Source organism: Vigna umbellata, chromosome 3 (assembly GCF_029865625.1).
Source record: "Vigna umbellata cultivar VRB3 chromosome 3, Vumbellata_1.0, whole genome shotgun sequence".
Taxonomy (NCBI): domain Eukaryota; kingdom Viridiplantae; phylum Streptophyta; class Magnoliopsida; order Fabales; family Fabaceae; genus Vigna; species Vigna umbellata.
This window is the reverse complement of record NC_142167.1, coordinates 8559217-8573810: the sequence shown is the minus strand read 5'-3', so window position 1 is coordinate 8573810 and position 14594 is coordinate 8559217. Positions and strand designations below refer to the sequence as shown.

General features: G+C 32.4%; 1 protein-coding gene across 5 annotated transcripts; it reads left to right on the top strand.

Moving 5' to 3' along the window:
• Window positions 1-295: 295 nt before the first annotated feature.
• On the top strand, window positions 296-6366 carry LOC124837519 (trehalose-phosphate phosphatase A-like). 5 transcript variants are annotated; one of them, XM_088109270.1, is made up of 14 exons: window positions 296-481; window positions 976-1121; window positions 1286-1364; window positions 2795-3248; window positions 3347-3487; window positions 3585-3656; window positions 3775-3888; window positions 4008-4067; window positions 4169-4270; window positions 4708-4785; window positions 4884-4953; window positions 5041-5111; window positions 5201-5293; window positions 5810-6366. In XM_088109270.1, the coding sequence occupies exons 4-14, from the start codon at window positions 2958-2960 to the stop codon at window positions 5864-5866; spliced, it is 1149 nt and encodes a 382-aa protein (XP_087965396.1). In that variant the 5' UTR covers window positions 296-481; window positions 976-1121; window positions 1286-1364; window positions 2795-2957; the 3' UTR covers window positions 5867-6366. The 5 variants fall into 5 exon arrangements, with proteins under 5 accessions (XP_087965396.1, XP_087965395.1, XP_087965394.1 ...); XM_088109269.1 differs by lacking the exon at window positions 976-1121; XM_088109268.1 differs by lacking the exons at window positions 976-1121; window positions 1286-1364.
• Window positions 6367-14594: the final 8228 nt, after the last annotated feature.

Here is a 14594-nt window from a genome sequence, read left to right as displayed (position 1 = left end):
CAGAGATGTGAACATTTCACATTTGATAAGTCACGAGTTACTTTCCATTCACCTTCTTAGTTGAAATACCTTTTTTAAGTTTATTTTAATTTCTGGCTTCTTTTTAGACTGGAGCAGCGTCTCGACCAGAAGAGCGTGGTGCAAACGCGTGTCCCCATTGGCCTGGATTCCCATAGCCAACGCCAAAAACCACGTGTCGATCACGCGCCTCGCCGAGGCCGTAAACGAAAGCTCAGAAAATGTAAAATATTTTAATGGCGAGTGGTTTCCTTATTCAACGACCGCGCCTGTGCGGTTCTGTAACGCACGTTAGGTGAGGACCAACGCGCTTAAATACTCCCTCCGGTTCGCTCCTTTCTTCATCGTAACAAACAACCATTCTCTTTTCTGTTCTCAGCGTTTTCTTCTCTTTTCGTGAAACTGCAACACTCTCTCCTTTTTCTCCATTCTCAGAACCTCTTCTTTTCCAGCCTGGGAGAAAGTACGGTACCTATCTTCTTCCTCACGTGTACATTCTCCCTCTCTGTGTTTTCCTTATAATTGGGGAATTACTGCAAAAGGAAACTTCTCATGAAATTTCACATTGGAAACTTTCTTTTTTCTGCTTTTAACTGTTGATTTGTTTCTTTTCGATAAAATTCTCAACGACTTTTATGTAATGCTGTAACATTCATTAACTCTTCGCTCGTTTTTTCTGTTTGAACACTGTTTAATCTGCAGCTTGCATTGTGATCTGAATCTCCCTCTTCATTGTTCCCTCTGAACTCGTTTTTCAGACATCGCCTATCAAATAAACTATTTTGTCCTCTTTTGTTTTGGGTACTGCCATCAGGATTGTGAATTGTCTGAATTTGACAGGAAAAAAGTCTTTTTTTTTCTGTCGCCAAGTTTTGTTGATTGGATCAAAGACTAATTGCAACACTTTGGGGCACCAAAACTGACATGAATTTCCTGTTACATTTATACTATTCACAGCGTATCTATGCATTAACATTTGAAGAATTATGGTGTGTTTGACTTAACTTGGATGGTCCTCAAATCTTTGGGTCTAATATGATAATTTCTAGAGGGCATATTTCGTGGGATTGGTATGGAGAAGGATAGAATTTCCCATCCACCAGGTAGTGATTTGGAGTTTATAATTACTTTTTTGGAGTAAGATAAATGTATGTAGCTTTGGAACCTTTCATCTAACCAGTTGTGATTTGGAATCTCTATACCTTTCATTTTTAACACTTAGAGTAATGGACATCAAATTATGGATCGTCTTTTTCTGGTTGAACAGTTAAGGAGTTGAGTTCGACCTATGATCTTTAGGCCTAATCTAATTGCTTTTGGAGGGAAGACCTAACCAACTCTAAAAGGTTCGTTAAGTGGAACAAAACAATGTCTTGTTTTTGGCAACTTTAATATTCATTTGTGCTTTTGAAATGAAATAAACGTGTATCTTCTACAAGTGTTCTTTGAATCTAGACACTTTTTCGCCTAACATGTCCTCTTCTATATTTTTGGATAAAAAATTAGAGAACTTATTCACCAAATAGCGTGGTGCTCTTGGTCACACGCATGGTAAAAGCCCGACGGAGCTTAGGAGTTCATATTAAATTTTTGGATTCCGGAGAAGTGTGTTCTTTACCGTGAACCATTAGGTGCATCTTACCTTTCTAGTCAAGTTGAGAATCTGAACTTTGACCGTTTGATTATAATTATTATTTAATGGGGATTGCGTAAATATGTTGACATTCAATGGTTCGGTAACAGTTTTTGACTAGTGAATCTTTCTCTTTCTTTCGTGATGCCTTCGGCTTTGATAGTTACTGTTTGATGTATTATTGACATTTTTCAACTGGTTTTATTTATTTATTTGCGAGAACGTTTCTTTTTTCTTTTATGAGTGCATCATTGTTTTATTCAGAGAGGTCGTTGCATGAATGATTGATTGATTCAGTTGTTGTCCACAAGTGTATTCTGGTTTGTCTGCCTTGAAACTGTTTAAACTTTAATTAAGCTGCTGCATTGTTGTCGTTTGTTTTCACGCTCGTCTTTTTCGGGGTTTTTGTCTAATAATTGCTTCTTCTTCTTGGGATCGTGTTTTTGCTCTAATAATTGCTTCTTGCGCCTGTAGTAATGTATTTTCTAATAGTAGATTTGGTGTCAGTAAGGGTCTTTTGGTAAAATAAGCAATCTCAGTCATTTAAATTGAGAGAGGACCTAGCTTAATTTTATAATAAACGAAGTGAGATTTTTAACCTACTCTCAGGATCTCCTCAGATACTATTTGAGAAAGTCATTTTGCTCTCCTCAGATACTATTTGAGAAAGTCATTTTGAGTTTAACTTAATTTTACAAAATCATATTGTAAGTTAAAGATTATTGTAATTTATGTTCTTTAATTTTGTTATATCACTTGAGGATATGAGATCTAGGTAAAATGATAAACAAAAGAAAGGATAAAAGAAGTCAAATTGTGAAGTTGGCATCAACCCGTGATGAATTTATCGCTCTTAAATTGTTCTTTTAGTGTTTTCATTGAAAAGACACGTCCACGTTGGTATGTAAGTTTTTGTGCAATGATGGTTATTGGAGTCTGTAACAGGACCACCATGGTGAGTGAGAGTGACGGTACCAAATTCTAACCAAGAGAAATTCTATTTCTACAATTATTTCTGTCTTCCTTTTTGTTTGTTTATTTTCCTTTGGTAGTTTATAAGGTCATGTTTTCATGTTTTCAATTAATTGGTGACTTGATATTCAATGAATTCAAGCTAATCAATTGCATGATCATTGTCTATAGGAACTCATCAGTAGATAAATTTCTAACTCAAAAGCATTGACAAGAAAAGAGTTGATTGAAGTGGTGGAAGTCTTATAGACATTGGTTCATTTTGTTCTGAATACTCCTCAAAAGGTCTTACATTGTTGCTGCTCTGTGAAAATTGTGCATAGACCTGGATCCAATGGAGCTGAAGCCAAATCTTACTCCAGTCCTTACTGATGCCGCTCCCTTGACAAGGTCAAGGCTGGGTGTGTCTTCTGGTTTGTCACCTTACTCTTCTCCAAAAGGGGCAACCTTTCCCCATCATGGTCCCTTTCTGTCTATTCCAAGGAAGAAGACAGGAATTCTTGATGATTTTCGTTCTAGCGGTTGGCTTGATGCCATGAAATGTTCTTCTCCTACTCGCAATAAAGTATCCAAGGATCTCAATCATGGAATTGGATCACATGATGCTGCTTATAGTACCTGGCTGGTATAGCATACTTTCCTCTGTAGTTTTTTTGTTCAATAGTTGTGGAATGTTTTGTTTATACAATTTCATTTGGTCACTTTTTCTTTTCAATTCCACAGCTAAAGTTTCCATCAGCACTTGCATCTTTTGATCAAATTACTAACTGTGCAAAAGGGAAGAAAATAGCATTATTTCTTGATTATGATGGGACTCTTTCACCCATTGTGGACAATCCTGACTGTGCGTTTATGTCAGATAATGTATGTGATGTTCTTTGTTGATTTGTTGTCCACGTTTCAGTTAGATTTTTTCTTCTGATGCTATTACTTTGCTGGTCTAACCCTTAGACTTCTTCAGATGCGTGCTGCTGTTAAAAAAGTCGCGGAATATTTTCCAACTGCAATAATCAGTGGAAGAAGGCGTGACAAGGTAGTTGGAGAATTTTATGAAACGATTTATTTTTTCTTTTACTTTTACTTACATTTGCATTATAATCCTTAGTTTTCACTTTTGACTTTAACATTTATGTTATACCCTGTTGGCTCAGGTATATGAATTTGTTGGATTAAGTGACCTCTATTATGCTGGTAGTCATGGGATGGACATTATTGGTCCTCCCAGACAATCTATTTCTGATGATCACCCTGATTCTGATAAGAAGGTAATTGTTTCAAAGTTTCTACCTGATGTGTTTGTGAATATGTATCTTACTTCACATTATCTGTCAAGAAGTACCTTTTAATGTAGCTCGATTTGAATTTTATTCTTTTAAAATTACAGGGTCTTGGTGAACTTAATTTATTCCAACCTGCTGCTGAATTCCTTCCCATGATTGATGAGGCATGTATATTTCAAAAATACAATCCAATTAAACTCTTTTCTCTCTTTTTTCTGTAATTGAAAGTTGTATGCTGATCAATTAAGGTTTCATGTTCGCACAGGTACTTAGGTTGCTCAAGGAGTGTACAAAAGACATTGAAGGAGCAACAGTTGAGAACAATAAATTTTGTGCATCTGTACATTACCGGAATGTAGATGAGGAGGTATTAACTTCATTTCTGATGCCTTTTTGTTTAGCATAAGAATGGGGCATCTTTCTTCCTAGGATGATTTCCTCTTTTTACCAACTTATTTTGTGCTTGTTCGAATGAAATTTATTTTTGTTGAAATTAATTTTAAAATGAGATAATCTATGTATCGATGATTTTATTCTAAAAATAAGTTACTAATAAAGCTTACTTAATTTTTTCATCCAACTCAAACTCTTTCAAGTTTTGCTTAAACTCGAAGACTTCTCAACCCGTAATCAATTCTTCCACGTGGATCGTGGAACTAAGCAAGTGAACATTTCCTTAAAACTATATTTCATGACATTTCAACATGATTTTGCACAATTCCATATGAAATCTAACACGCACTTCATACTTTATAATGATTGTAAACATTTATTTCCTCTTCGTTTGTTTCATTTGATGTACAGAATTGGCATATTGTGGGACAACGTGTATATGATGTTTTGAAGGGGTATCCTCGTTTGCGTTTAACTCATGGGCGGATGGTACTGTTTCGTGACCCAATTTTTTCACTCATTTTTCAAGAGATATAACTTTTAAAAAAGTACTTCTTAATAATCTATGTTTCGTTACTAATTTTCAGGTTTTAGAGGTTCGGCCAGTGATTGACTGGGATAAGGGAAAAGCTGTCACATTTTTACTTGAGTCACTTGGTGAGTTCATTGTTTTTATCTAATGGCTACTTTCTTTGAAGATCAGAATTTTGTTATGCAAGTAAATGACACAAGACTTATTCTTAGGACTCGGCAATCGCGATGACGTGCTAACAATATATGTTGGAGATGATAGAACAGATGAAGATGCCTTTAAGGTAATAGTAATAAATCGCTTATTATGCTTGTTTCTCAATTTCTCCTTTTGTAGATTCCCTTAATACTGATATCAAAATGACTCTTACAGGTTTTGAGAGAAGCTAATAAAGGTTGTGGCATCTTAGTGTCCCCTTCCCCAAAAGAAAGCAACGCAGTTTACTCTCTTCGTGATCCCTCAGAGGTAATTCTCTTCATTCTAATTTACTTCGTATGTTTCTTTTTCTGTCGTTGGACTGCATCTGAATCTGACAGATGAACTCCTTCAGGAAGATAAACCACTGCCTGCCCATCTAAAATTTTGTTCATTTTCGTTTGTCACTCTTTTAAATTTTAAGATCACGTAATTTTTCTTTCAAATTATTCTGTTAATTTAGTTTATATAAAAATAGAAAAATTAAGATCGTGAGTGAAGTTCACTAAATAAGTAAGACGTACAGAATTTTATAACTTCTATGATTTTCAGCAACTGACAAAGAGTGTGTTGATGTCATTTTCCTTTCTTTTATTCACAAAACTTGAATATGCTAAAACAATTGAGTGATATCTGGATTATTGTCAATAGTATGTTCAGATACATCGATTATACTGCACAAAACTATGGTGATGCCAATGAAATTGAAACTAGAACTAGCTATTTGTTTTTGTATACTGATGTAGCTTTTCTGATGTCATAATCCAACCAATGTTGTATCTTCAGGTCATGGAATTTCTGACATCACTTGCTGTATGGAAATCAAGCATTCAAGCTCGCTGAAAAGCCTTACAAAGTGTATAGAGGAGAACATACTCCGCTATGCTATATATATTAGAGACAGTCTTTTTGTTTCGATTTTGGGTTTGTTAGAAAACTTTCCAAGAGGTCTGCTAGAACATATTTGAGCTCAGAAGACCTCTGACCACAGCAACAACATTGTCAACCAAGTTGTTTTATTCAAAGCTTGTGTAGTAGCTGTAAATCCCTGGCTGAGAAATATAATATATATATTTTGGAAGATCAAGGAGAATCTGCTCGGAGGGCTTGCTTTTTTGTTCCCCCTTAAAGTTTTTATTGTATTTATTTCATATTCTTTCTTCAAATTTGGTTATGGTCCCTAACCATTCATTGGGGATTCAATATGAAATTGTTCTGTTCTTTTTCTGTTGTTGAGAGAATTATCATAAGTTAATTTTTTTAACATGTAGATTGGATATCATTATTTGTATTACATATTTACATATCAGTTTGATTACTACTATATAATTCATAGTTCCACTTCCTCACTCTTTGTGCTCTCTTAAAATTATTCCACAAATTGTCCTTTTAATTGTGATGTGGTTATTTGCAGATTAACTTCAATTTATTGCTTTAAGAATATACTGCTAGAGTAATTTTTAGAATAAGGAAGTTATTCTACATATTGTATGAAAAAAAAAATAATAACCCAAATACATAATTAAAATAAAATTCAAATCTACTTAAGGTCATTCATAATAATATTACAAAGATATGCAAGTTTTTTAAAAGATAAGTGTTAAGTTTGGACTCAAAGAGGTGATTTCTTATACATCTCGTTTAATATTGGCAATAATGTCAAAAACATGCTCTCTTCACTTGAAATATTTTGTCTATAGGACTCATTATATAATTAGAATTTGAAGTTTTGTTAAATTTCCTACCATAATGCTTACACCAAACACCACCCACTCACTAGTATCTTCAATCTTCAAATAATATCACTTAACTCAATCTTAGATAAATAATACTAAGAAGAGTAGTTATAAAATACATAAATAAACCATATTTCATTTTATTCAACTCATTATTGCATCCAAGTCATTCCACTAAGCTAATTCTTTTGAGCGAATTCAATTAATTAAATTTAGATTTACTTTCGAGTTCATATTTGGTAAGCGCAATCTTATCCCATAGGTGGATTTATATAATCAGGTGAGAGAAAATCATGTTTGGAACAATTACTTATCTCTCTAAATGAAAATAGTATATCCATACATGCATATATACATACATATATATATATATACATACATATATATATATATATATATATATAATATGATGAAACTTCATATGTATTTTCTAAATAAAGATATTCAATATATATGTATTTTCTTTTCTATGTTTCTCGTTAAAAAAAACATTGTATTTGATTTAAATTTCATTTTAGATAAATTCTTCTGATTTCATCTCTTTTGACTTATTAAATATTCTATATTTAAAGATGTTTTTCCTGATCATATTTTTAATTAGAAATTTTTCACTTGTAAATGAAAGAATCTAAAGAAACTCATCTAATTGAACAATGAAATCATTAGTATCCTGTTTCAAGTGAAGAAGTTGAAATTATAATATTTTTATCTTATGTTAAATATTATACTGGCAAATATTTAGACAATCAAATATTATGTTAGCTTAAGCATTATTATAATTTATTATTATAATTTGTGTAGATATCATTCCATTAACAAATGAGGAATCATAAGATATATATATATATATATATATATATATATATAAAAGTTTGTTAACATACGTAAGCTTTTTTTTTACTTGGTACATTTTAGCAAAGTGTACCAGATTTTAGTAGACAAAAATACTTTCATATATTATGCATTCTAAGTTTTAAGGTCAAGGATATATGAATAATTTTTATTCTCAAAACTAAAAAAAAAACAAAAAACCCCAAACCCTTACTCACCTCTCTTTCATCCCTCGTTCCTCTCAACCCTTTCTCTTTCATCTTTCTTACTTCAACCTTCTCTTTGTCATCCTACAGTAGCCCCAACTGAAAAAATCAGAAACACTCACCTAACCCTAATCCACCTTCGTCACTTATCCAATTTGTTTCTCACTCATCTCAATCCTATCTCTTACCCACACACATTAACCCACGACATCACAATTTGTTGTTCTTGCTTTATTCGTTCATTTGTTTTCCACTTTAATAACAAAATAATTGATGATGTTGATGTTGATTTTTGATTGGAGGGTTGTGTTATATCTTTTCTCTTCTGATTGTTATTAAATTTGTAAAAACTAAAGTCTATAATAATTTCAAAACTAAAAAACAAGAAACCCCTCCCCCCACGAAAAGACGTTAACATCAACCCATAATAGTTGCAAAACATTTAGTTTCTTGATAATTATTTTGATAAAATCATAGAAATGAAAGGAGTAGAAGTTAAATTATGAGCCTCATGGTAACAAATTTATTAAGTTTAAATTCCAATTTGAAATTCAATGCGTTTTGTTTTTCTTAATTTCACTTCTACGACAAATGATAAATCACAATGACAACATCATGTTTATATTGACAAAACAAGTTGGAGATGTGAATTGTTTAAAATAAACTTACATGATGTGATTTACTTTGAAAAGTAATTTTCTGGTCCAACTGAGAGCTAACCGGTTCATTATGACTAGTTTACTAATTTGTGGTTGATTTTTAATTAGTTGGTATATCAATGTAGTTCTTCTTGAAAATTACTCAATATTTTGCAATATGCTCAAATATAGAAGATGTGTAATTTGTTAGAATATTTTTATTCTTTTTACAAAAAGAAATGAAAATATGTTTATCAATATGAAACATTTGAAAGAGAAAGAGCAGTGATCTCTTTTCTGAATAAGGGAACAAAGTCAACAACAACAATTTTCTCTGTTCATAACTCTCTTCAATAATTTGTTCCTATTAAATCATTTAGTACGATGTGCATGAGCTTCATCTTGTGTTGTGTTTTGACATTGGTTATATGCAAGAAGGTGAAAAATATATTCCAAAATATTATTTTTCGAGGAAAATATGTTTTTAGAATTTTTTTTAAGAGCTAACTTCAGAAATCCATTTTCTAGACAATGACTTACCCCTTCTGGAATCCCCTTTCCGTATAACAGTTTTTCTTTTTTGGAAAACATTTCCGAACAACTTAATAGTCAAAATATCAAATCTCCTTGAAGATAAACTACTAATTCTAAAATTTAAAAACAAAATTTAATAACAATCAGAAGGAAAAATATATAACATAACTCTCCAATCAAAAATCAACATCATCAATTATTTTGTTATTAAAGTGAGAAAAAAAATGAACGAACAGAGCAAGAACAACAAATTGTGGTGTCGCGGGTTAATGTGTGTGGGTGAGAGATAGGATTGAGATGAGTGAGAAACAATTGAATAAGTGATAAAGGTGAATTAGGGTTAGGTGAGTGTTTCTGACTTTTTCAGTTGGGGCTACTGTAGGGATGACATAAAGAAGGTTAAAGTGAGAGAGATGAAATAGAAAGGGTTGAGAGGAATAAGGGATGAGAGAGGGGTGAGTACGGGTTTGGGGGTTTCTTGTTTTTTTTTTTAGTTTTGAGAATGGAAATTATTCAAATACCCTTGACCTTAAAACTTAGAATCCTATATGATGGTAATTTTCTCTACTAAAACCCGGTACACTTTGCTAAAATGTACCAAGTGAAAAAAGAGCTTACATATGTTAGCAAACCCTATATATATATATATATATATAGTACTCTAATCTTTGAAATATTACATCAGAATTACTCGTTAAACCTTTTTATATTGTATCAAGAGCCAAACACAAATATCTTGTACAATATAGGAATCAATGCTTTTTTTTCGGTGAATATTTTTGATGGCTCCTTCCGATAGAAATCAATCGGAGAAACATGATTCTAAGACTTCAACGGCTTCCAAGAGCCATATTTCTACAGTTGCCGGATTTGTGATCTAGTCTGGTATATCTAACTTTGCTCTTAAGCTTTTTATTGTTACTAGGGGTAGTGATTGGATAATTGATTTAGGTGCTACTGATCATATGAATTGTGATCCTCATATATTTACTAATTTTTCCCCTAATTGCTATTGTTAATGTCAATGAGGTCTCATCTCCTATTGAAGGTATAGGTACTATATCCCTCTCACCTTACTTATCGATTATTGATGTTTTATTTGTTCCTACATTGAACTATAATCTTATCTTTGTTAGCAAGTTAACCAAATGACATTCTTGTGTTGTCTTGTTTTACCCAACCCGTTGTCTTTTTCAGAACATTCATTTCAAGAAGAAAATTGTCAGTGGTAGAGAGAGTGAATGATTGTATTATCTTGAAAATGTCTCATAACAAACCCATAAAGGAGCGTTGGCTTGTCTTGCAAATGATCACATACAAGATAAAAACAAAAAAGAAATTTGTTTACGGCATAGACGGTTGGGACATCCCTCTTTTGGTTATTTAAAAAATTTATTTCCATCATTATTTCATAAATGCAATATTTTTTTTTTGTGAAACTTGTGTTATGGTAAAAAGTCATTGCGTTGTGTTTCCTTTAAGTAGTCAAAAAATTGATTTTTCTTTTTCATTAATTCACATAGATGTTTGGGGTCCTTCCCCACAATCTACACAAAATGGAAAAAAATGGTTTATCAATTTTATTGATGATTGTACTAGGGTAACCTGGGTATTTTTGCTTAAACATAAAAGTGATGTGTGTGATGTAGTTTGTTCCTTCCATCATATGATCGTTACACAATTTAGCACATATATTAAGATCATTCAATCAGACAATGGAGGGGAATATTTTAAGAATGAATTAATAGAGTTCATAAACTCTAAAGACATCTTGCATCAAATTGTCCTTATTTACCACAACAAAATGAAGTGGCTTAAAGGAAAAATAGACATATATTAGAGGTGACAAGATCACTTTTGATAGATGGTAATGCCTCATCTCATTTATGGGATGAGGTTGTGAGCTCTGCAATTTATTTAATTAATCGAATCCCTTTTAGTGTGTTTAACTTTCGAAGGCCTATAGATGTGTTGTCTGATCATTGTATCCTTTCTTCCATAGTTTATTTACCCCCTCATGTTTTTGGATGTGTTATATATGTTCACTTACACCTACATCAACGTACAAAGCTTGAAGAAAGAGCTATCAAATGTGTTTTTGTTGGGTATGGATCAACTCAAAAAGGTTATCGTGTTTACCATCCACCATTAAAGAAATTTTATATCTCTATGGATGTGACATTTAATGAGCATAAATTTTTTTATGTTGATTCTACACTTTAGGGGAGGCAATGAAAGTGAAGTGCATAATTATGATGTTAGTATGTTTGATATCTCAGATATAAAATTATATTGTGAAGGTAAATTATCGTGTGAGAATCGTTCTATAGGAAATGAGTCAATCCTAAATATGGACACGTCTTTTTTGGATAATACAATATCTTCTTATCATAACCAATTGTCTCAATTTTCTCGAAAAGTTCGGCTTGAATTTTCAAAGGTACCTTATGATCCTATCTCTGATGATACTAATGTAGATAAAACTAATCATGAACTTGTTTCTCTTGATCCTATCCTTGATAATACTAATTTAGTTGAAATTGATCATGAAATTAAATCTTTTCTACGTGAGACCACCATCATGTTGGGACTATCGAGGAGGAGGTTCACCTAGGAGACACAATACCAATGAGACCTGAGCTCAACCACATAAGGGATTGACATCACTCTCTACTAAAAACCTTAAGGTAATGGGTTAATGGGTCTTTCATCTTTATACAATGCTCTACTTCCGCATTTCTATCCAATGTGAGACTTAGACTGACACTTGGATTCCCAACAATCTCCTCCTCAAGGGTGAGTCCCTTCTACATAGGTACACTCCCCATCCAACGAAAGCATTCCCAACCAACCACAACCACATGTAGCCCTTCGTACCTTCGTTCATCTTAACGAGACTTTCTTACCTGAATACTCTTTGACAGGAAGACTTTCGGTATAGGGATCATTATACTCATCTGAACTGGTCACGAAGACAAACTAGGCTTTGATACCACTGTTGGGTCTATTGAGGAGGAGGTTCACCTAGGAAACACAATACCAATGAGACCTGAGCCCAACCACATAAGGGATTGACACCAATCTCTATCTAAAACCTTAAGGCAATGGGTTAATTAATGAGTCTTTCATCTTTATATAGTGCTATACTTTCTCATTTCTATCCAATGTGAGACTTAGACTCACACTTGGATTCCCAACACAACACACCAAACACTGAGTCTACTATTGTTCAATATAATCTTCCACCCCGTTTTAACCGTGGTCAACCTCCAACTAAATATGAATCAGACCTTCAAGCCAAAGTTAAATATCTCATTAGTAAACATGTGTCATCTCACATATTATCCCAGTCATATGCATCATTTGTATCTCAAATAACTTCAATTTTTATTCCTCGTAAAATACAAGAAGCTTTAGCACAAATCCTAGATGGACAAAACCAATGGTTGATGAGATGACAACTTTAGAAAAAAACAACACTTGGGATCTTGTGTCCTTACCAAGAGGGAAGAAAATTATGGACTGCAAATGGGTATTTACAATTAAGCATAAAGCTAATGGAACTATTGAGAGGTATAAAGCATGACTTGTGGCTAAAGGTTACACTTAGTGTTATGGTGTAGATTACCAAGAGATGTTCGCACCTATAGCCAAGCTCAACATTGTGAGAATACTTTTGTCGCTAGCAGCAAACTAAGATTGACCTCTTCTACAATTTGATGTGAAAAATGTTTTTCTACATGGAGAAATTTTAGAAGAAACTTATATGGATTCTCCACCAAGCATGACAGATTCAATTGGAATGAAGGTTTGCAAATTAAAGAAGGCTCTACATGGATTAAAACAATCCCCAAGAGCATGGTTTGAAAAGTTTACCAAGTCTATGAAGGCTTTTGGCTATAAAGCAAGTAACTCTAATCACACCTTATTTTTGAAGAGAGAGAAAAGGAAAAATTATAGCTTTGATTATATATGTAGATGACATGATTGTTACAGGAAATGACCAAGATGAGATTTCTAGTCTACAACAAGACCTTGCATCTGAATTTGAGATGAAACGACTTGGAAACCTCAAATATTTTTTGGGTATTGAAGTAGCTAGATCAAAACATGGTATTTTTCTATGCCAAAGAAAATGTATTATTAACTTACTATCGGAAACTAGTCTGCTTGGGAGTAAATCAGTTGATACACCAATTGAACAAAATCATAAACTTCTTCAATGCTCGAATTCAGCAAGCATAGACAAAGAAAGATACTAAAGGCTGGTAGGAAAATTAATTTATTTGTCCATACACGTCCAAATATTACCTATACAGTGAATGTTGTTAGTCAATTTATGCATGACCCATGAAAACTTCATATGGATGATGTTGACAGGATTTTGAAATATTTGAAGTCCACTCCTGGAAAAAGAATTTTGTTCTCAAATCATGAAAACTTAAAGGTAGAAGGATATACTGATGCAGATTAGGTAGGTTCAAAATATGATAGTAGATCTACCTCTGGATACTTTACTTTTATAGGAGGAAATCTTGTAACTTGTAGGAGTAAAAAACGGCCTGTAGTAGCAAGATCTAATACTGAAGCAGAATTGAGAGATATGACTCTAGGTGTATGTGAACTTTTGTGGATTAAAAATGTGCTATCAGATTTAGGTTTTAAACTAAGTAAAACTATGAGTTTGTACTATGACAATACATCGACTATAGCACTTGCTCATAATCTTGTGCAACATGATAGAAACAAAGCATGTGGAGATTGATAGACATTTCATCAAAGAGAAGCTTGAAACTGAAATAATTTCCTTTCCTTTTGTAAGATCAAAATTGCAGTTAGTTGATGTTCTTACAAAAGGAGTGTCAAGCATAGTATTTAATGAGTCTTTGTTCAAGTTGGGAATGTGTGATATCACCAACTTGAGTGAGGTGTTAAGATATTTAAATATTCTACTAGCAAATATTTAGACAATCAAATATTATGTTAGCTATAATTTAGGCATTATTATAACTTATGCATCTTTTAATAGATGAAGAATTATAGAACTCTTATTTCTACATAGTTTAAAAAATCTCGTTTCTCATGAAATAATCTTTCTCACTTAGATGATATTATACTATGCTTGTTAACAACAAAATTAAATGTGTCTAATTTCATAAAAAGTATATTATGAGAATTATTTTTATCAATACTTCAAAATAATTAATTTTACACTTTATTCCATTAATTTTCTATATTTTTACTTTTCCTTTCAAATCAAATTAATTTTATAAATTTGTTAGAATAACCTTACTATGAAATCAAATTGACTTGTAAAAATATAATAATCAATATGAATACAACAAGACAAAAACAATTACAGAAGAATTTAAATTACAACAACAAAAGAAAGAAGTATCCTACTTATAGATTTTCAAATGTCCTCCACAAACTCTTCAATATCTCTTGACAATGAATGAAAGGATGTACAAATTAAAGTCTTTAATCGTCTTTAATTCAAGAAAGTCACCATATCTCATGCTATAAGCAATCTTTGAAATTGTACAACCTATTTAAAATGCAATATAAAATCTACTTTTTATTAAAAATAAATATTTCCAATCCTATTGGAACCACCATTCTTATA

Coding starts and splice junctions, on each gene's coding strand:
- LOC124837519 (XM_088109268.1), top strand. CDS start 2,958: ATGGAGCTGAAGCCAAATCTTACTCCAGTCCTTACTGATGCCGCTCCC. Junction 3,488..3,584: donor GTGCGTTTATGTCAGATAAT/GTATGTGATGTT, acceptor AGACTTCTTCAG/ATGCGTGCTGCTGTTAAAAA. Junction 5,112..5,200: donor CAGATGAAGATGCCTTTAAG/GTAATAGTAATA, acceptor TGACTCTTACAG/GTTTTGAGAGAAGCTAATAA.